Source organism: Nicrophorus vespilloides, unplaced genomic scaffold (assembly GCF_001412225.1).
Source record: "Nicrophorus vespilloides isolate i.1.1-1 unplaced genomic scaffold, Nicve_v1.0, whole genome shotgun sequence".
In the NCBI taxonomy this organism is placed as follows: Eukaryota; Metazoa; Arthropoda; class Insecta; order Coleoptera; family Silphidae; genus Nicrophorus; species Nicrophorus vespilloides.
In genome coordinates, this window is record NW_017099096.1 from 14,918 (window position 1) to 38,131 (window position 23,214).

General features: G+C 32.7%; 3 protein-coding genes across 3 annotated transcripts; 2 read left to right on the forward strand and 1 right to left on the reverse strand.

Moving 5' to 3' along the window:
- Positions 1-1,386: 1,386 nt before the first annotated feature.
- LOC108563997 (retinol dehydrogenase 11-like) lies at positions 1,387-2,477 on the reverse strand. The gene is made up of 4 exons (XM_017922866.1): positions 2,406-2,477; positions 2,031-2,354; positions 1,654-1,982; positions 1,387-1,596 (listed from the first exon to the last, which is right to left on the reverse strand). The coding sequence occupies exons 1-4, from the start codon at positions 2,470-2,472 to the stop codon at positions 1,387-1,389; spliced, it is 930 nt and encodes a 309-aa protein (XP_017778355.1). The 5' UTR covers positions 2,473-2,477.
- A 1,629-nt stretch (positions 2,478-4,106) lies between these two features.
- LOC108563998 (retinol dehydrogenase 12-like) lies at positions 4,107-5,167 on the forward strand. The gene is made up of 4 exons (XM_017922867.1): positions 4,107-4,131; positions 4,234-4,557; positions 4,602-4,921; positions 4,970-5,167. The coding sequence occupies exons 1-4, from the start codon at positions 4,107-4,109 to the stop codon at positions 5,165-5,167; spliced, it is 867 nt and encodes a 288-aa protein (XP_017778356.1).
- A 1,696-nt stretch (positions 5,168-6,863) lies between these two features.
- Positions 6,864-7,913, forward strand: LOC108563999 (retinol dehydrogenase 13-like). Its single transcript, XM_017922868.1, has 2 exons — positions 6,864-7,317; positions 7,381-7,913. Exons 1-2 carry the CDS (start codon positions 6,864-6,866, stop codon positions 7,911-7,913), a joined length of 987 nt encoding a protein of 328 aa, XP_017778357.1.
- Positions 7,914-23,214: the final 15,301 nt, after the last annotated feature.

Genomic DNA, 23,214 nt, shown 5'->3' on the forward strand with positions numbered 1-23,214 from the left:
TTAAACAGGACTATATATGCATATGCGAATATGCGAGGATTTGCTGTATTTAAGTTATTCAGTAAATTTAAACTCAAAAGCTAAATAATTAAATAAAAAAAACTATAGACAACAACAAATATAAGCAACACACATTAAAATAAATGTAATAATGAATATTTTGTTCGTTTAATTTAATCAAATACGAGTATTAATCAATTAAGAAAATAATATAATATTTTGTTTTAATAATTTAATCAAAAAATAATTAACTGCAAAGCAATTGAATCGCAATGTTTCAATTTGAATTTTTTATGAGCATTTGATTGATTCATTTACAAAAGTAACAAACAATTTTTTAATACACAAATGTAGCGTGTACAGAAGGAATTAATACAGTTCTTTGAAATGCGGAAAATAAAGAAATTAAAATAATAATCGCTGCAATTTAATCGTCGCATAACGAGCGTTAACTAAAATGCTGCAGCGCATTTAACAACGACATTGTTAAACTTTATATGTAAATCGTTTTATTGTTCAAACAAACATTGTTTCATTTAAAAAAGTTAATATACAGTGGAACATTAATTATTATATTATATAATAAGAAAAAAAAATACATTTTTTTCATTTATTGAGTAATATCATTTTATTAATTTATCACCTTTAAATTATGAATTAAATTTAGCATTTTTCAACACAGATAGATTTATTTTATTAAGTAAATAATCTATATAATAATTATTATTTTTTAAGATCTTCAAGAATGTATATTTATTTGGCATTAAATTTGATTAATTAATTATATAAAAACTAAAAAATACTTAATGAATATCAAGATAGTACAAATTTTTTTTTTGGTAAAAAAAATTGCAAAGAAAAATATATTTTTGTGTGGAATTACTTTCATTGTACATTGGAACCTCGCTTAACCACCTCGAATAACGAGTATTTCGCTTTAGTAGCAAAATAAATTGTAATAAAAATGACTCGCTTAACGAGCGACGTTTTGCATAACATTTTAAAACTTATTTTTTAATATGTTTCATTATACGAGTAAAAATCCAGAAAATTTTGAACGAATTAAACTCGTTAAGCTATAAATTTTATAATATATTTTTTTTTGGAAATTTAACGAATGACAGGAACTATTGGTGTATTCTTAAAAATAAATACTAATTACGCATTAAATATACAAATTAGACTGCGTGCAATGTAATTAAAAAGTAAGTAGGTTAAAAGTATCACCATTGCAATTAGCATAATGGTATAATTTTACACCATTTTTTTTAATGTAATTATAAGAAAATGTATTATTTCCATGGAATACCTGTATCGGTTAATTGTTATATTAATGGTGGCTAAAGGATTTTTACCATGTGCTTATTTACCGTGTGCTGAATGAAATCATGGAATGTTTAATTTGTTGATGGGTAAGATCCTTTCGTTTGGTTCTAGCCCGGCCAGACGTTCGCTTTCCTCCCACACATCTCTACAAAGGTCATCATCGCGGGCAGATCTTGGCTGTCTGTAGGGTTTGCAGTCGGATATAAACTGACCAGAGTGTTTAGTTTCCAATGCTGCGTACAATATATTTTGCGCGCCTTCATGCGCCGTCTGCAATTAGAGTAATTAGAGCAAAACTCCATATTGGATGATCTGATGTGATGATACCTTGCCGAACATGAAAATACAAATTCTGCCAAAAAAAACACTGAGAATATGCAACACGGACATCTCCTTCAAGAATTTGAACGTCACCTGGTGGATATTCGTCTTGACGCAGCCCGGATGTATGGCGTTGGAGAAGATGCCCATCTCAGAAAGCATATTCGACGTGATCAAGTTGCAGAGCTTTGTGTTTCCGTATTGCAAGTAGCTGAACAGCATACCAGCCCAAACCTTCGGCGGGTCGTTGATGTTACCACTCTTTAGGCAATTTATGAACGCGATGATGGAACTGGTAAATACCACTCGGCTGTTCTCCGTCTTGCGAAGCAAATCTTAAACATCGCTCAGAAACAATTTCGGACATGGATCATCATATTTACCGATCAGCAGATGCGTGAGCAGGAAATGTCCGTAATGATTGATCGCCATCAATTTCAGAGCGCCGGAAGCTGTGTACTCGTTAGTGTAACACGAAGTACCTGCATTGTTGATCAGCAGATCCAATCTGCTCTCATTCTCGATGAATCTCGTAGCAAAGGTCCTCACCGACTGAAAATCTGATAGATCTACCTGCATCCAGGTCACGTACGGGTTATTCGTCCTCGCGATTATCTCCCTGGTCTTCTCCTCAGAATCAGAGATGTCAGCAATAATAACTCTACAACCTCTTGTAGCAAAATCTACCGCAGTTTCGAAGCCCAATCCTTAAAGTCAAACTGTTCACAGCTTCATCGAAGTCCAGCACAATCACATACCTGAATTTCCGCCTGTAATCAGAGCCGTCTTTCCGATAAGACTTACCTCGGATCGACATTTTCCCATGATCAATTTAGTATATATCTTAAGGACGATTGGTATAACAACTACTACAAGTAAGACCACTATGATTGTTTCCATGTCGAAGCTATCTCGACGAGTTACTGGCTCGTTCTTTGACAACGTTTATAGTCGCATGCGACATTCTTAGGAACCCGTTTGCCTTACGGATTAGAAACATGGAGAGGGTAAGCCACGACAGATATACATTTATTTCCTTCTCCTTAACTTAGATCTGCATTGCCAGGTGATTTACAGAGAAACCATCGATCCTTTATTATCAATTATACATCAATAGGTTTAGAATTTATTGTTTACTACTTTATATTTAAGTTGACGATTGATGAATCAATAATCAAATCTTAATTTACATTGATTCAATACTATTTATGTATTTTAGAGTCAATGAATTATAAGGATTATATAAAACCTTAATTCAGTATATATTTGCATGTTTTCGAATGGAAATTATATATTTGTAAATTCATATGTATGAGAGACTTCGCTTCGATTTATTTATGCAAAGCCTTTTCTCGTTTATATAATCACATTTATTATATAAGAAAACCGTAATTTTATATAATAAATATATGTAAAAATGGAAGTATGAAATGTAATCGATATGATATTATTAACATTCATTAATAAAAAATTATGGTTAATTATGAAGATACTAATTTATATGCAGAGCTATTAATTAAATACTTGGATAACCTATATTTTTATAATTAACAATTATTCGTTTATAAAGTCCAACATCTTCATAATAGTTTAAATTAATTTCATCAAATTACACATATCTTATACATAAAATGTTTTAAGAGTTACAAATTTATACTAGTTCATTTAAAAAAACAAATAAATAAAATTAATAACATACAAATTATTGAGAACAAGAACTGTCTAAAATATATATATTTTCAAATTTTGTGTAGACATATAAGAAAAAAATGCACACGTAATATATTTATTATTAAGAGTTGCATTATTAACTGAAATACAAATAATAAGCCTTCACAAAACTGATGTAAAGAACTTTCTTAAGTATATTTGGACAACTCAGTTATAACAGTAATAATAATAGATATTTAAAATATATTTACTTGGTTTTGATGCAGTCACATTTGGTAATATTGATGGGGAATTTTGTATTGCAGGGAAGAAAATGAACTGCAAGGTTTATTTTATTTCATCTATAAGTCTAAGAACGTCGAGATTTCAGAAGTGTATGTATGAAGTTCGTGGAATTGGTCAAGTTGGAACTTTTATTCGAACTAAGAATTACTACTTTTGAACCCAACGTTATTCCTTCGCATGTTTCTTAACGTCAATATTATCGAGTGATTTAGTAGCTTAGACGTTATCGGCCTTAAGCTTTTGCAAAAAGGAAAACGTTGTTTTATCTGTTTCCTCCTCGGTGGTAAATGGAGAAACATCATTTGAACGAATACATGAGGCTGTTTATGATAGTTGATTTATTAGAATATAATAGGGTATTTTTGGTTTTTAAGTTGGTTTATATGTTCGGTGTCAGTTTAATGATTTGACAAGGAGATGGGTATTTTTTTGAAAACTGTAATTGCTTTAGGCCTTTTTAAAGCTGGAACGATATTGATAAAAAGTGTATGCACAAGTAAGACATGTCTGCAAGGCAAGACGGCCTTAGTAATTGGAGGCGCAACAGGTATATTGAATAATTTTCCTTTTTTTTCAAAAGTAACTAATCCACCTATGAATACACTTATTATTAATTCATTCAATTTTAAGGGCATGGGTTAAAGACAGTGATGAACTTAGCTGCAAGAGGCTGCAAAGTAATCATTGGGGATATTATAGACGACACGAAGATTCGTGATAGGATAATCGACGAGACTACTAACAACCTTGTGGAAATCACCCATGTGGACTTGGCCTCTTTGAAATCCGTCAGGGCATTCGCAAAAAACATTGTGTATACACAGAAGAGGCTTGACATTTTAATTCTGATGGGAGAAACCGGTGGATTTTCAAATTTGTACACCGAGGATGGTCTGCTGAAGCTAATGCAGGTCAACCACTTTGGACCTTTCCTGATGACTTATCTCCTGAGCGGTAATTACCAAACGCTTTTCTTAAATTTATTCAATTCCGTGCAGATCTGTTGAAGAAAACACCGGGGAGCCGCGTGGTCTTTGTGAGCTCTCTATTATCGCTTATTCATAAATTGAGAAATGCAGAGAACTTGAATGCAGCAATACCTCACAAGAATCATCTAATGTCGAACATCTACGAGTATGGTAACAGTAAGTTGTGCATGCTGATGGGAGCACAAATCTTCTCCGAAAAGCTTGAAGGTGTCACATGTTTCTGTGTCTTCCCTGGTATTTCCAAGATCCTGATCAACAAGTCGCTGGCTTCGAGCAGTATCAACACGTTTATGCGGTTCATCTACAAGATCATCATCCTTTTCGGGAAAGTATTCGATATTTAGTTTATCGTCTGATTGATGCAATATTGATTCAAGGACGAGTGGGAGAGGTCACAGACTACCATTCATTGCGCCGTTAGCAAAGAACTACACGGAAAACCTCTCGCCATCTACGCTAACTGCTACAAGTTTCCGATAAGACCTCGACCGTTGAGGAATAAGGAGCTATGCGACAAAGTCTGGGAGCAGAGCGAGATGCTTGTCAAAATCGGGGAGGAAGAGAAAATCAAGTAAATTAAAGAGCAATAAATCTGCGGAGTGCACGTGACGACCGAAGTGAATATTTGAATGAAATAGCGACCTTCTTTCGAGGGGTGCGCCGTAAATAAGCGGCAGAGAGAGCGCGCGTATGCAAATGGCAGCAATAACATTATTGTAAATGCAAATTGGGGTTTCGTTTCGAACGCTGTTAAAGCCATTACGTCCCGGGGACCCTTCAAATTGTCGCCGGATCGCCCGGACAAATTGATCGGGACCCCTTCTCTGTTGCTCTCCTCTCCTCATTCATCCCTTATTTATGATCAAAGTCTGTATATGTTCATGCATATCAGTAAAAAAAATAATTCTAAATGTAAAGTTATGGATAGATCATCCTTATCTTCACTAGACGGTCGGTCTGTAGCTTCAGATTTCAATGTTCTCAGTGAACTTCCAAATCAATTTCGAACACTGACGTGCTATTCCGACGGTTAGTAATTGGATTTCCACAGAGAAAATAAAAACGAGGAGAACCGAATGTATGGACGGAAAAGCAAAAGTTGAAACATTCCTGGTGTGCGGTTAATAAACAGGCGGCGTATCGGCTAAATACGCGGGAATATTAATTAAATCCAATATGAAAACCGCCGTTGGTGCCGGGGGTGGGTCGATGCGCGCCCAACATTGTAACGTTTTCCCGAGGAGCGCAGAACTTTTTTCATTACCACTTAATTAAAACTTGGCCGCCCTCGCACCCCTTCAAATTAGAGAGAAAGCTCGGAATGTGCGTCTACGAGGGCAAAAAAGAAAGAAACGGCCCAAAAGGAGAGAAGAAGAAAAAAAATAACAAGACCGTAAACGCGGACGGAATGAAAGAAAACCTTTTTTGTTGGATGGTGCGGGGATAGAACGTAGCCCCGAAGAATGGATGGATAATATGAATGAGCGTTATTTGCATTCATTATTTCCACTTGTTAGATTTCCGCGGGATTAAAATGCGCGTACTCACTTTGTACTTTTTCTTTCATTCTTCTCCATCTTCATCTTGTGCTGCTTTCTTTTTTTTTGCTTGTACATTCGGTCCGCGTTTTCGGAAAATCTACGAGCACAAAAGGTGACTGATTACTCGGAAAACTTTTCTAATTAATACGACGGGGTGGCTTCGCCGCGGTTGTCTTTGGGGCATGGGGCTAAAGGGTTCCCATCAGTTGTTTGCTCGTTATTTCACGGGATTCGGATTTTCCTCTTATTATTATTGTCATTACCGTCCCGGAGCTGAATGGAAATCCTCAGCTAAATGAGTTCCTCGAACGGCTGGCTGCTTACACTTTTTGCTTCAATTAATATTAAAACTTCCATTTAGCCAACCCTTCACGGAAATATCACTTCTATTTCACTTACAAATTGTCTGTTGTATTTAACTCGGATAAAATCTTCATTTATAATAACTTTATTGATCATACACACCAAAATTTCACAATATTTTCTCTATAATTTAATGAAAAAAAATATGCATATTAATTGTATATGTATGTAAATATGCAAAGTATGAATAAAGTTATAGAATATCAAATAGTAATGATGATACAAAATTAATAACCACACATCTTATTAATGATGGTAGGAATGAGTAGATATGAAGACAAAAAGGTAACGAGTTAAAAAAATGATAGATTTTGGGGTTAATTACTTTTAATGTCAATAATTGACGTAGTTCGATGATATAATATAAATGAAATTTCTGCTGGATGTGGCCGTTGCATTCGGTCTGCTGAAGGTGTTCGCAAAGGTGACGGCTGGACAATGCAGGAGCAACAAATGCATGGTGGGCAAAACGGCTATTGTGACCGGAGGCAGCTCAGGCATTGGCTACGAGACGGCAGCAGACCTTGCTTCCAGAGGCTGCAAAGTAATCATCGCTGATAAGGCGGATCGCGCCGTGTCTAGAGAGGCGCTCATCGAAAGAACCGGAAATCCGGAAGTCATCTACAAACACATCAATTTGGCCAGCTTCAAATCGGTGCGTGAATTCGCTAAAGAGATCATCAAAACAGAGAAGCGGCTCGACCTCCTTATAAACAACGCAGGAATTAGCGGCATACGAAATAAGCTCACCGAAGACGGTCAGTTAAAGGTGATGCAAGTAAACCATTTAGGACCGTTTCTGCTTACACATCTTCTGGCAGGTTAGATAGAATATTTAAAAAAAGAAACTTGTTCATAGAGTCTTTGATGCAATTTGCTTGCAGATCTCATTATAAGAACGCCAATGAGTCGTATCGTCTTTGTTTCCTCGATACTATCATTCACAAACAACTTGAAGAAGGCCGATATGCTAAACATTCCTTTAAACACCACTCTTGATAGCATGTACGCATGGAAGGAGTACAGCAACAGCAAGTTATGTGCGATGATGGCGGCCAACGTCTTCTCGGAGAAACTGCAGGAAGGAGGTGTAATGGTAAACTCTGCAATTCCCGGACTGGTTTTCTCCTCCAACGACCCTATCCTGAACATGCCGAACAACTCACCGCTCAACTTCATCATCAACAAACTCCTCTACCTAAAGATTGTCCTTTACGGTAAAAACGTCTACGAGGGTTCGCAAACTGTACTCTACTGCGCTCTGGAGAACGATCTAAACCAGGTGTCGGGGAAGGTTTTCGCCGACTGCATGAGCGTGATGCAACCGCCTCTTGCCCAGATATGGGATTTTAGGTCCCGTATTTGGAATAAGAGCGAGGAGCTGGTCAAACTGACCGAAAGCGAAAAATTGAAATAAATTGTGTATGTTTTATTACGGCGGTTTCAGTTAAACGTAGGCCAATAATTGCGCGTGCTCCCCGAGGCCACTTTCAATTTGCATACGTCCGAATAATTGGGTAATATGTAGACGGACGTAATGCTCCGCAGGGAGATCGTAATTGGCCATCGAGATCAATTTGCAATTTTGCTTTGAATTTACTGTTTTTTTTTTGTTGGCCCATTCCGACGATCGAGGAGACTCCAGCATTCGCGTGCACCTCAGCAGATGGTTTCGGCAAAAAAAACATAATTTCCATGGTAATTTATTTATTTATCTGTTTAGTTTCTTCAACCAATACCTTTTCCAAAATTAAACTTTTGACAGTTATCATGATTGTCAATTTTCTGACAAAATTATTAAATAGTCTAAATTACGTTTTCTTTTGTACTCGATATTCACTTCAGATTATTTAAAAAATAATAATATTTACAACTTTATTACAAGTTTTCCATATTTTTTGTAAAAGACATTACACAGAAATTTTAATATAAAAATATTTTTTTTATATTTAAACGTTATCAGCGATTCGGAATGTATTTAAATTATTATAGGAAGATTTTCTAATTTGACAAAGTGAAAAGGTTTTGTTCGTATTACATAATTACATTAGTATATAATTAAAAATGATTTAAGACTGTTTGTACGTAAATAGCATACGATATGAATGCAATGATTTATATGCATTTTCTTTTGTTTCCTTTCGTTTTTGGCGACAAAATTAAGCAATATTTCACGGAACCTTAGGATTAATATCCCTGTGCGCATCGGAGCGTCGGTAAAGCTACCCCAGCTAATAGAGCTAAACATCGCTTCTTGTTATTAAAATGTTGAGAGCCGAGGGTGCGTGTGCGAACGCCATAGACTCACGTAAGTAATTAAAAAGGAAGTTTTCCAAGGATATTAGATAATGAAACAGGGAATTGCAAGTGTAAACATTTGATAGGCATTATTTATTATGCCATATTTGTCAATTAGCATATAAGCGTAAATGCATTCATCACGTAATATTTATTAGTAAATTCTTCTGTTTACTGTAACATTTTTATATTGCAATCAAGTAGTATTAAAAGAAGTTTTAAATTGATACAATTTTTTAAAAAAAGGACATATGATAATTATGGTGTTTCTTTGACAACCACAAATTATTTTATATACATATCTGCACAATTTTAAGGTTTTATGAAAACAAGTACTTAAAAGCGAAAACTTATAAGTACATTAGATAATGAAACAAGAAATTGTAAATGTAAACATGTGCAGCTTGTCAGGTATGAACTTTAATTACTGAAAATATATTAAGAAATCGATAAACAACTAAGATTTTCATAATTATTTACAATGTTTCAGTTAAATATTAATTAAAAACAGAGAGATGGAAGTGTAGATGTGTAGAATTAAAGAAATAATCTTGCACAAATGTTAATAACTCTTTTATGCAAATTGTTTTAAATCAAATAATTATATAAAATCTGAAATATAGTGATAATGATAATGAAAGACTTTCCGAGGCGCCAGTGTTTCTCAGCATAGTGGGTAAAATTTTGACAGGTGTCAATGTGTGTCAGGAATTTGCGAGGAATTTGTGAAAAACTGTTAGCATTTGGGTTGCAAATTTACTACACATATATGATGTGTATTGTCGTAAAAAGGTCGAGAAACGCTATTTGGCACGATAATTAGTTGTAAAATATCTCGTAGTATTAAAATTGTTTGATGTTCGCAGTTACATCGTAAGTACTTCTAATTTCTTCAAAGGATTGTCTTAACGTTTTATGAAACCGAGTAATTTAGAAGTCTTCCAAGTATATAAGATAATAAAACAGAAAGTTGCATTATGTCATTATGAAGTCGACAAAATTTTACGCGATATTTACTTGTCCACACTTCTTACCAGTAGCTATTCCATATTTCTTCCTATAGCTGTACCATTTTAAGATTTGCTGTATCGGTGTTTGTTTACACCAAATCTTAACCACTTATACAAGTACTTGTAAAGTATTATATAGTCAGTGCAACATTATATAAGGATCTAGAAAAATATTAAAGTACATCTTTGAATCATTTTAAGGTTTTGTCCGTCCAGTCCACCCATTCTTATAATCATTTTTCTTTGTAGCACTTGTATAATTGTTAAGCGTAGTGAAATTGTAGTTGGTGTCAACGAATGCCATATAGCATTGCACAAGTACTTGTAAAGAATTATACAGTAGACGGTTCTGAGTAGGACACATAGAATGGCTCGGTAATAGAATAATAACATTATATGAGCATCTTGGCAGATATTATAGTTGGCGATGGGCCTGGGGGCGGCTGCTGCGACTACTATCCGTCGAATAATTTGCATCGTTTGCAAAGTTGAAAATATGCGCGTCGCGCGAGTTATTGAATTTTCGAAAGCGGCGAAGTTTGCGCGGCCTGGAATACTTGCAGGCCGGAATTCCCGGGGCGCAAAGAAAATAGGAGACCAGTTCTCTTCCTTCTCTCTCTTTCTCACTCTTGGTCCTTTCGGCTCCTTTTCGTCCTACCATTTTTTTTATTCCCGTTTGTTGTTCTTGCTTTCTCTCTCTTTCTCTTTCTACACTATTTCTCCGGGACCCGACGGATAGAAACTTTTTGAAATTCAATTTTCCCGAGATTTCCCAAACAATCGACAACGGAAACGCGAACCCCCGTGGAGCCCGGGATTAAACTGAAAACGGTTGGCTTTCGAATACCACGATTCGATTTAACACACCGCATTCTCGACAATTACCTTTTTCCCTTTCTCGCTACATTTTTCCTTATCACAGATCATCACTGTTCATTTCTTCAATGAATAGACTATATAACTAAAACCAATATAATATGTCATAATTAATGGCATATACATACGGCAATACCTCGCATAGTGCGGCTTTGATTCACTATAGCTCGCTTTATTTTTTTTTAAATTGAACAAAATAAAAATAAATTCAACAAAAATAGTACAAGACATTTTTTGTATGCAAAAAATATCGTTTTTTATTCCTTTATTCATGTCTCTTTTTGTGTGCTTTATTTTATTAGTTGCACTATGCATGTATGTATTAGTGCATCTTATTACAATATGACATAGATTCAAAAGAACATGACAAAATAACATTGGAAATTCAAAAGTTTGTTTGTATTCTTTTATATGGATGAATAAGACCATATCCTATGGAATTATTTTTACCACTGTGTTCAGAGGTGAAGTTTGAAAAATATTTTGATAAAGTCCTGTCAATTGCCCAATAAAAATTATTAAACAACTATTTGGTAAACTAAAATAAAGAAGCAAGAAGAAGGTAATTCAAATTTCAGATCTTATTCCTCGTTTATTTTTTATTCATTCTTTAATATCCTTTGATTTGTAATCAGAAACATTAAATTAAAAAATAAAATCAAACATTTCATTAAGGAACATTTTGTGAAGTCTGGAATATTTAACTTTCCCGTACTTTCCAACAAAGTTTAAAGCACTTTTATAAAGTTCTTAATAATCCATTAAATGACCTATTGAATTAATAATTTAATTCTACTGCATAGAATTACAATTTTGGAATTTAGGTTAACGATGCATTATTGAAAATTGTAAAGAATAAGTAGATTTATAATATAAATTAGCGGTCGCAAACCGGTGATCAGCAAGAGAATTTTGGTTTTCCGCATAGTAATTTGAATATTTTTGCAATTTTAGTTTTATTATATTTTAATTCTACCTTTTTTCTTGCAATTTCTGTCTTATTAAGTAACAAGTTTACAAAAAAACCAATATAAAAAACAAGAGCTTAGTTTTGTACGCGGAATTACTAATTTTGAGTTTAGTAGTCCGTGAGATTCAATATTTTGAATTAGTGCTACGTGAGGTCATAAAGGTTGGCGACCGCTGTTTTAAAAGATAGTAAGAATCGGAGATAAAACTAAAACTTAAGGAAATGTAATACGTAATAAATTTATGTAAATTAATACCGAAATTACTGCTTTAAAAAGAATAAAAATAAATGAGTCAAACATTGTAAGCATTAGACCAATTAGAAACATACGTATTTCATGCTATGAACAACGAACGTTTATTTTTTATTGTTAAAAGACATGGATTTGTGGAGACACGAGGAAGAAGAAGTAAATAATAGTTAGGATTTATGAGTCGTTAGTTTTGGCGAAGTCATGTGAAATGATGCGTACGTTTTACCTTGGATATACGCTTAAATAGAAGTCACCGAGCTTCCCGTTCGCCTTCAATCTCATCCCAAAATAATCTACATCTGCAATCTGCTTATTACTCTTTAGATAGATGGTTATTATGATGAGCGTGTAAGACAATTAAGAGAAAATGATATCAGTCGCAGAAGAACATTATTAACATTGTAACAAGGTTTTGTCTCATAAACCGTGAACTTTAACCAAGTGATTCTCAGTTATTTAATTTTTAATTCAATAAATATTAACCATAATTCGAGTGTATCTCTATGTAATTTATAATAAAATAACACAATTAAAAATTGTATTTTTATACATAAATCATCGTTTGTAAATCATCAATTGTATTTTTATACAGTCAAGCACAAAAAGAGCTATTTATTTTTAAGTGGTTTAAAGTCCTCGATTTGTCCTGTTTCAAATATCCGGTATATTGGCGGAACCGACATTATGCGAGGTGTTATTTATATAAAACATGAAGTCATAAAATAAGTTTTTTCTATTTCTGTAGTGAAGTTATATATTTTTTATATTACATTCGTATAATTCAGATTATCTAATTACTGACGTTTTATAATACATTTATTGAATTAGGTCTAGATTTTTTTTATAATTTTGAATTATATTAATTTCAATTTCAAGAATTGAAAGTTACTCTGTAGAAAATCCTAAGGAAAGTTACTAACTATTTAAATAAAATCAATTAGAATTCAAATTTGGAGATGATCCTCGGTTGAAAAAATAAACTAAGAATATAATTTGTTTTTATTGTTGTATTTATTTATTTTGTTGTATTTGTAACAAGTTTTACTTTCGATTAACATCGATGTACCTGAAACGTCCTCGAGCGAATACACTTCCACTTCTTGTATTTTATTACCTCTTGTTTGTTGTTCCCTCATCGTAATCGGATTTGAACAGATTTTTATTGCTCCGCTGGATGGAACGTGTCGCATTTCCAATTCAGGTTATTCCACTTGAGTGTACGTACACCTAGGACGCGAGAATTTAGAATTTTATGTGCTTCACACAACTATTCTACGCCGGAGTATGGAAATATTTGAAGTTCCAGAAAGGAGCACATTAGTTTAGTAATGGGACCGGTATAACAAGCATTTTTACTTTGTTCCATTTTTCTTTTTTTTTTTCATTTAATGTGTATTTTTAGAGCCGCAATTCTATATTTAATTTTTAGAGGAAGTCCGGATTTAGTGGGAATCCTGCCCAGATAAATCTTCCAGATTAGATGGGTTTCGATTGAAATGACGCGTCACCCGATCTTCGGAAATTGCATAATGGGAGGCGACGAAAGCGTTATTATCTGCAGTATTTCGGTGGGGACGCACGTGTCATGAGAGGGTGGTCGGGTCTCATGTGCAGGGCGGATAAGGCACCCTCACGATATTTGATGTAGCTCATGCGAAAAGTAATAATTTTTCGCGTGCGGAAGTGACGACTGTTCTATTCTAGGTGCATTCTCGTGTGTTCGAGGGTGGGTGACGCATTTCGGGGGTTTGGGGTGCTCGAGGTTCCCATTATCCCGCCATTAGCGGCCGCATTCTTTCCATCGTCCTGCGGACCGTTTAATGACCAACCCCCGGGGCAAATCGAATCCGCACTCATTTGCTAGCCATTCTCTGCCTCCTGCGATGATCTCATTGTCATGGAAATTCTATCTAAATGTACTCTCTAACTCAGTGGTTCCTAACATTAATAGATTCACTGGGTAGAAAACATGATTTGTGAGATGTTTAAACATACAAAGTTTTACAGCAAAATAATTTAAAGCGAGCATTGTTCATTCCATTATAATTTTATGTACTACATTCTAAGTAAGCTAAATAAAACTAGAGTATTTACATGAGTAAACACTAGGAATTAAAAAAAAATGATACCACTTCTGTTTCTAATTTTTTTATTTTAAACTTTTTATTATAACAAAATTATCTCTTCAATCTCTTAATGTATTTCTAAATACGTAAAATATGGGTAAAAAAGATTTAAAAATGATCACATTTTTACAGTATAATAAAAGCCGCTTTTGTATTCCATATAAAATTGAAATTATTCAATAAATCTACATTTGGATTGTTTTTCTAAAAGTTATTTATAAACAAAGCGTCAATGATTTTATGACAAGTTGAATATTATCCAAAACATCTTTATCAGTCTTTATAAGTTTGCAGCATATTTATAATCTAAGATAAAAGGCTAAACAAATAATTCGAGGATTAAGTGTTCACTATTTTCTCTTCAAAATATATTAATATTTTTTTAACAGTTCGACAGATTTTTTCAAACTTTGTATGCTTACGGAATAATCCGTATAATCAAAATTTTAATATCAGTCTTACTTCAAAAAATTGAATGGAAAAATTAACTTTTCAAACTTCAACCCTGACTAATTTGTTTTAAGTTGTTTTTTCTTGCGCCATATTACTTTATTTGAATCTTCATTTTAATAATATATCGAGTCGTTCAGAAGTTACGAAATTGTTTTGAGAAGACAGAAAAAAACCTTATATACAGCGATATTATGCACCAGATTTCCATGAAATTTTCTATGAACTTATATAATATAATAAATAATAATAACATAGTACAATTTATAATATATATTTATATTATATATTTACAATATATAATACCAAAAAAGAAGTAAAATAAAAAAAATTGTAAATAAATCTTTTAACAAAAATATAGAAATTTATATATTATTTAATAAAATATGTATAGAATGAAAATAGACATTAATAATAGCGGATTAAATATGTCGTAACTTAAAAATACACTAAATATGGAATCGGAAAATCAATAACTTTCGAGCCAAAATGAATTGTTTAGCAGTAATTTATGTTATACAAATCTGTTCAGTAAAATCGGATGAAATATAATCCCTGTGTTGAAAACGAGAGTGCTTGAGTATCGTCAATATTCGGAATTTTGAATAACAATAAATAATAAATGTATATAATATATTCAGTTAAGCTGTATGAAACAATTGCAAACAAACGAAAAAAAAACAATCGCACAGCCGGTTTGAAAATTTCAAAACAAACTTGATCTTAATTGAATAGAATAAAAATTAATTTTTACAAAAATAGTCACAGAATTCGTTTTTTTAAGTGATTGTTTTTCTTTTTTACAATAAAGTCTCTTTTGTGCGTTTTATTTTTCTATGTATTTATATATAGATTTGTCCGTTTTCAAACAATTGGGAACATTGACGCAATCCGCATTATACGAGGTATTATCAATAATATTTATAGTTATATTTAATTAACGATAAACATCAGATCATTCAAATCATTTTCCTTAAAAAAGTATTAATATACAAAAACATTCATTCTTATATAGACTTTAGTTGTTGTATTTTATAATAAATAAGTGCTTGAAACTTCACCATATTCTACTAATTAGCAGATTTATGTTTACAAAATTATGTAGCGTTTCAGAAACAAGAACATTTTGATGTAATAACATATTTCTTATTAATAATATACTAGCATTAGTAAATTTAGCCTATGTAAATATTTACATGTTATTATAGTTTTCCCAATGAATCTGGGTAAAACATGTCAAACTCGAGGCCCCGAAGGAATAATTGTATGGCCCATACAACATAGCAGTATATAAGATCCGTGTTACTTTTAACTTTGACATGATTGATCTAGGTCATTGGGAAAACATATTTTAAAGATATACTTAACTTTACGAGTTCGTGTTAATCTTTAAGTCTAGAGGTACACGTTTATGTATGTTATGTTAATCTGATAATATCAATAATTTATTGGAAAATAAGCTTTACAAACTCGTAAATATGGCCATAATAGGAAGTACTGATCTACAGTATTTTGTCCATATTAGATGAAGGTTACCATCCATGTTGCTTAACTTTATTGAATTATTCGTCAGTATATATTTTCATAATCCTATTAAAAATACGTTAATGTACGTATAAGCAATCAATAATTCTCAGGTAACATAGAATTGATAAGTACCCCTAAGTGCCTAATTCTATACAGTACGGCCTCTTTGTGCCAGCGCCTATGTCTCATCCGGGTAGGAAAATAAATTATGTATGCTGGTAATTCGGTGTCTTCAGAGGCTCAGATACACGTATGCGAATTTAATCGGGAATGCGCGTCTAGGGGGCAGAGCACAACCCCCGCATTCGGATTCGATCGATTGAAAATATTATTAATTCAGCGCGCCTCTCGACCCCCCCGATGGATTTACGGGCGGTTTTCGGTGGCGGCGAAGGGGGGTGGGCGGAAGCGGCTGCTGCTGCGGCGGTGGTTAGGCCTTTTTGCATCGCCCCCCCAAAAAGCGCAGCTGGAAATCTCCCAAAATTCAAATTAAATGCAACGTGCAGCCGCCCCCGCTACGTCCAAAAACCCGCCTCCGTTGCACACGCACCGAAAGCTTTCGTTATTCTATGCTGGTGCACTTTTTTTTTATTCGGTGTAGATTTTCGTTTCGTGCCATCGATTTGAAATAAATGGATAATTAATATTTATTGCTTTTCATTTTCTGTCACCGGGAAAACCAATAAAAATTAAATTTTCATCGTTCCCCCCGACGACATCACTCAAACATACGTGCACTGCAGAATTAAAAAAAGAGCTTTATTACCATGAAACAACATTCGTTACACAAGCTTCTAAACGACTTTACAAACTGTTCGTGCATAGCAGTAATATATTGCATATAAGTATATTTCATAGAATTATCTACACTTCTTTTTTATTCCACTTTAAGAGTGAAATCGTAGTAAAAAAAAACTTACTAGATTATGCTAATAGTATCTTAATCCGTTTAAGCTATTTTCAATATATATTAAAAATATAAAGTTACTTTATTACAATTTACTATATCAGTTTACGTATATTATTCACACAAATTGCTAAATGCAAAGCGAGTTTTTTTTTATACACACCTGTCTATTCAGTCGCACAAACGTACTCGTCTTCCATACGAATGTACACTTAACGATCATTGTATGCTTTTGCTATTAAAATATATACATTTGCATACATATTTAAATTATTTATATATTGTTTTCTGAAAACGGGTTTTTACTTTATATCGTTAATCAGATATGGATTTCGCTTAAACTTTACATCATCATAAACAATTTGAAACACACATGATACCAACATTTCTATATGTATATTTACTGTTAAAATTAGTACTATATATCAATAAACAATCTATATTGATACAAATATGATATTTCAGAAGTTTATGAATACTTTCTGAAAGCAAAGTGTAGACATTTTTTTAAATAAAATACTCTCATGGGAATAGCTATATATAATTAGATTTATCTTTCAATGATTGTAATTTGGATAGGAAATTTGGACTTTGAAGGAGATGAATATTAAGCAAGTTTTTAATATCAATTACGAATTTCTATACGCACAGCATCAATGCATGCTGTGTGTATTGCAGTTCATAACAAATAAAACATGTTTTTCGTATGTTTTCGTTCATTACATCACAATTTCTACATTTATTGTATTTTTTTAATTATAATTCTCCATCTGTATGCAATATATATTATTCCCACATATTCAATATATATTTTTTATAGAGAATATACATAAATCTATTGTTTTTTTCTGAAATCGGAAATATTTAAAGAAAAGCACAAATAAATGTATTTAAAATTGCAAAACTTTTTAAATAAAATGGTTTTATAGGAAATATTTGACAATACAGCTGCCTTCTGGTCCAATTTAGACAACTTTTACACATAATTAAATATACTTCACATAACACTAATTTTATACTATATTATTGAATGTATTATAATAAAACAAGATAAATCTTTATTATAATAAAATACCGAAAGAGAAATGTATCCATAAACTGATCAATGATAAAATTTATTCTTTCAATGAAAAAAGTTCATAGAATATAGAAATGTGGAAATATTTTTTTAACAATAGTAATTTTTCAACTATAATATTGTTACTGGTAAAGTATATAATTCTGTATTGTGCATTGTAACAGGCAATGTATAGAACGATAATAATCTATAGGATTTGTACACAATTCGGATCAATTTACGATAATAAATTCTATGAAAGTATATCATAGAATTTATAAACGTGTTTATTAATATAGTTGCTTAATTAAGCGAGTTTTGTAATTTAGACTAACGTTTACTTTACGCCACAAATATAGCGCATTTCTTTTTACATCCTCCCATTCACCCTTAAATTTAATTTAATATTAACTACGGGGCAGATATTTGATACGCAATGTTGTTTTTGGTGCGGAGCTATAGTATTTTCATTTAATTAAGCGGCGCCGAATTTTATAATAATTTTAATATTTTTCCTGCCGCCTGCATAAACATGCACCGATACACCCATATTTCACTGTTTTACTGTTGTTTCGCTGCGGCGATGTTTTATTGCTTCGTTCCGTCAAAGTTTTATTCGCGACATAAAGATGAGAGGCGTCGCGACGCTCGTTGCGTTACCGCACACAGAAGCGCATAAAAGCTGCCCCCGAGGGCAACGGGGGGAAAAGTATATACATACAAAAACAATAGACAGAGAGAAGAGGATAGACACGAGGGTGGCATCGAATTCATCAGAATCAATAACATTGTCTGTAATCGCGTTACGAGAATTAGTATACAGGGTGTCGCTATTCCGGAACTAACGTCCAGTTTCTTTTGCTCGTTTTAACGTTGAGAAGATTAAGGGAAGACGCGTTCCGAGATTTAGGTGCTAAAAAGATGCCTTTACTTGTTCCGAGTCGGAGATAAAAATTGGCCCCGGTATCAGCAGTAAATTGGGCGATTTGCGGGCGCGGAGTCCCCCCTTTTAGGAAGTTGTTATCTTGCGCGGGGATTCTCTTCTATGAGGGGAATGGGGGTTGTTGAAGTAGGTGGAGGTGAAGCAGAAGGAGGAGGGTTCGACTATCCAACGTAGTAAAAGGGATCGATTGGGTCCGCAGTTGAACATAATTTACGGGATGAATGAAAGTATTTAAAGGGAGGCGATTAGGGAATGCAGCCGTTTTCTCCGGGGTTCGGATTCTGGATGGGGTCGGGAAGGGGAAAAAGGGTTCCCGCTATAAAACGTCGATACTAAAGTAAACCAGAAAACTGCCCGCGTCCCCACTTGGTATGCATGGTTTCGTGATGGAATAGAGCCCAATTTGAAGGCGGAGAAGAAGGATAGAAAGAAGAGCGGAAAAAAGAGGTCAGGGAAAGAAACTGCGACGGGCGAAAAAAAATATTTGCGGGTAAATATAAATAAGAGCAGGCGCGCGGCGCTAATCCTAACAAAGCGAGAAAATGTTATGGGGAAGGTAAATATTGGCAAAGAAAAAAAATGTATGAATAGGGTCTTCAGGAGAAAATGAGAGGTTCCAATTGAAAAAAAAAATGCGTAAGGGACGGATTTATCGAATTTTACACGTCATGTAGTACATGTTTATTTAGGGAATGACAAGGATTGTCAGATTTATGTTTTATTGTGTATATTATGCTGCTTCCACATTGTACCTGCCTGAGAACCAAAATAAATGTATGTCAAGATGAATAAGATGCAGCACTACGGTATACTATTACAGTTGCCAACTCGTTTTCAGTGAGATCGTATTTTAATAGTTGTTGTAAGTTTGACAAACCAACTAGTTGACGACATTTTCAGTTACATCGTATAGTAATGGTTGGTACTACTGTTGATACAAGAAGCTGTACGTTGTTTAATTGCTACGTTACGCTAAATACCTACAGATTTACAACTACATTAATGGAAACAAAAAAAAATGGATAAAATTGTATACTGTTTAGAAACGGATAAAACGAAGCCGAAATAATTTTGTGTACCATTTTTTTAAAATGCATTTTTAATTTCCTCAATTAAAATTTAATTTCTTTTTCAATTTTCAAACCGTAATACATATTTTTGCTTTAATATTTCGTAAATATTTTCATTTATTAAAAACTTTAAATTATAAGGAGAAATTGAAAAGAATGTACAATGGAACCACGGTTATCAAACATACTTTGTTTGGCAGTTCGAAAAATTTTCACCATAAGAATTTATGTCAAGTCGGATAATCTGTTCTAGTTTATTTAATCTATTATTTTAGTAATTCCTGCATAAAATCATATACAAAAAAAGAAATATTAAATCTAATATAGTACACTGAACTTTACTAAAATTTAGTTAGAATCAAATTCAGATAAATTTATAGACACAATTTTGAAACAAATTTTTCATAGTGTAACAAATTAGTGATTTATAAATGTGTTTTAACATACTGGGAATAATTACTATTACTATACGTACATATTAAATTAATATGTTGTTATTAGTCCTATTAAATTGATTTATTTATTTGTTGTTAGATTACTAAGATTAAATAGAAATAAACATTCAGAACTTCCCCAATATCAAAATAACACCCTACAACTACTCCCTTCCACCCTTCATCCTTTGATTATTAAAAAATAAACTACAACTCTATATACATATTTTTCCCCTTATTCTTCTGTTGTTCATTGTATATTATTATTATAATACTGATATTATTTCATAATAAAGTTTATGTTCCTGGGCGGAAAGACCTCGGTCGTTAGCCCTTTGGCCAGCCTATTAGTATATATTTTTTTATTGTATGTTAAAATTTATTTATGTATTAATTGAATTTTTTTTTTCTTCTTATGTGTCGATGTTTGGTCAATAAATTATTATTATTATTTAGAAATAAACATCAGTAAATTTCAGTTATTTTTTTTAACAATCTTCGTTTTCACATAAATTTTGTTGGTAATTTTTGCTTTAATAATACTTCGAATAAAGGATTTATTTCTCATCAAATGAATTGTACAGCTTTGAACATTCATTGTGTAACAAATTAATAAACACACAGCGAATAATTACTATTATTACAAGTAGATGTTAAATTAATATGTTGTTATTAGTTCTATTAAACTGATTTATTTATTTAGTTTACTAATAATAATTAATAATAATAATTTATTGGCCAAACATAGATACAGAAGAAGAAGAGAAAAAAAGTACAATTTATACATAATAAATTTTAACTTACAACAAAAAAATATATATTAGTTTACTAATATTAAGTAGAAATAAAAATCAATAAATTTTAGTTAAAATATATTAACAATCTTCATTTTCACATAAATTTTGTTAATAATTTTGGCTTAACCGTTTGTTACCTGAACATAGTTAAAATTAAAAAAAAAATATTTTAAAACACATTAAAATTAAGTTACCTTACATCTTGTCTTGTCTCACATCTCTTTATAATTTAAATAGTGACATAAATGTGCCTGTACTTACAAGTACAGTCAGACGGCAAAGGGTTAATAATAGTGCGAAATGTATTGCACAGTTTTGACTAAAATGAATCACAAATCGACAGGAAACATACGTTTTGAAATCAGGATAGAGATAATTTCCATTTCACAATCAAATTTTTCTGTTCAGAGATTTATTATTGGTACAGGAACATTGCAATGGTGAATTGTATTTCGACGATGGGTTTATGGGTGGTTGGAGCAATTAGTCACCACCACGCCCAGCCATCCCACTTATCTGAGGCCCAAGATCGATTGCTTATCAAATAATTGAAACGAGAAACGACCGGTAGCAAAGTCCTAATCCATAGGATTCAATTAACCAGTACCGCCGATGCCCGCACACGCGCGCAAAAAGGACGAATTGATATATCAATTCGCTCTGCGTAATTCGATCGAACGCTAATTTTCTATTTTATAGTTCTGAATTGATTGCGCGAGGGGCAAAGTTTCAATCATCGAAACCCACATATAATCGGGACTGAGCTTCGGCTCAATTACCATAATATCCCCCTCGATTAATTAGTCACCACCGACGCCATCCAACCAACCTACACCACCCTCGCACACGCAGTCATGTTATCAGTTACGTAATACCGAGCTACCTCTCATCCTCCCGGTGCGCATAAAGCCCTTTAATGCAGACACCGGCATAGCTTATTAATATTTTTTTTGTATAGCTTTGTTCGTCGTATACAAACATGATGGATTATTGGATCCGCGTGGCTTAATGGTGGATGAAACACACCCGTATGCAAACGTATATCGCGTCTCGAGACAGTTTCCTTGCAGCTTTTGATCGATTAATTACCAAGTCTCACAAATCTCAACAAACAGATACCAAAAAAAGTTGCTAATGGTGCATCTCATTGTTTCAAGCTGAAAAATAAAGATACAGATATCCATATTCTTACTATAAAATGTCTTATTATATAGCAGTTATATATTATATACATAATACAAACATGAATACTCATCGTTTTACTAATAAACGGACGTTAAGTTTATTGCCAGCGTTCATTTAACGTACATATTTCATTATTACAGTATTTTCAAGTCTTTTAAAATAAAATAAAATCATGATCTGATTGAAATAAAATTGTAATACGTAAACGTGACGTTATTTGAAAAATAAAATGTCATCATAGAAAATCAAGTAAAAGTTTATATTACATTCGTTTAAACAAAAAGACACGTGCAAACCAATTAATTGTTAACCGAACGCTGAAGGTGTTTAACTAATATTTTAGTTTACCTAAACGAATTGCTTATCTAAATGCATATGCAAATAATCTCTGATTGAAATTATGTAAGAATGTTCGTACGTACATGAATATTTACAGCCCTTCAAACACATTAATGTTCAAAATGTCCGAACGTACAATGATGTATATAGTCGGTAAAATGAACATTAATATTGTATATTTCACTTCTGTTAAATTCAAATTGAAGCGCTCTCAATTTTTATTTTCTAAAAAAACTCGTTTCGTAAAAAAAACACGTTTTGACTTAGATACATACGTACGTAAATAAAGCAATTTGAAAAATAAATGTACTCACATTATAATAAACGCATCTATTAAATCATCAAAAAAAAGCAAAAACCAGTCAATATTCATATGATCGCACCAATAAATATAAAATTCAAACATTTTTCACTATAATATGTTGATCTAAACCGAACGCTGAAGCTATTTGGCTATTTGATTATCTAAATACAAT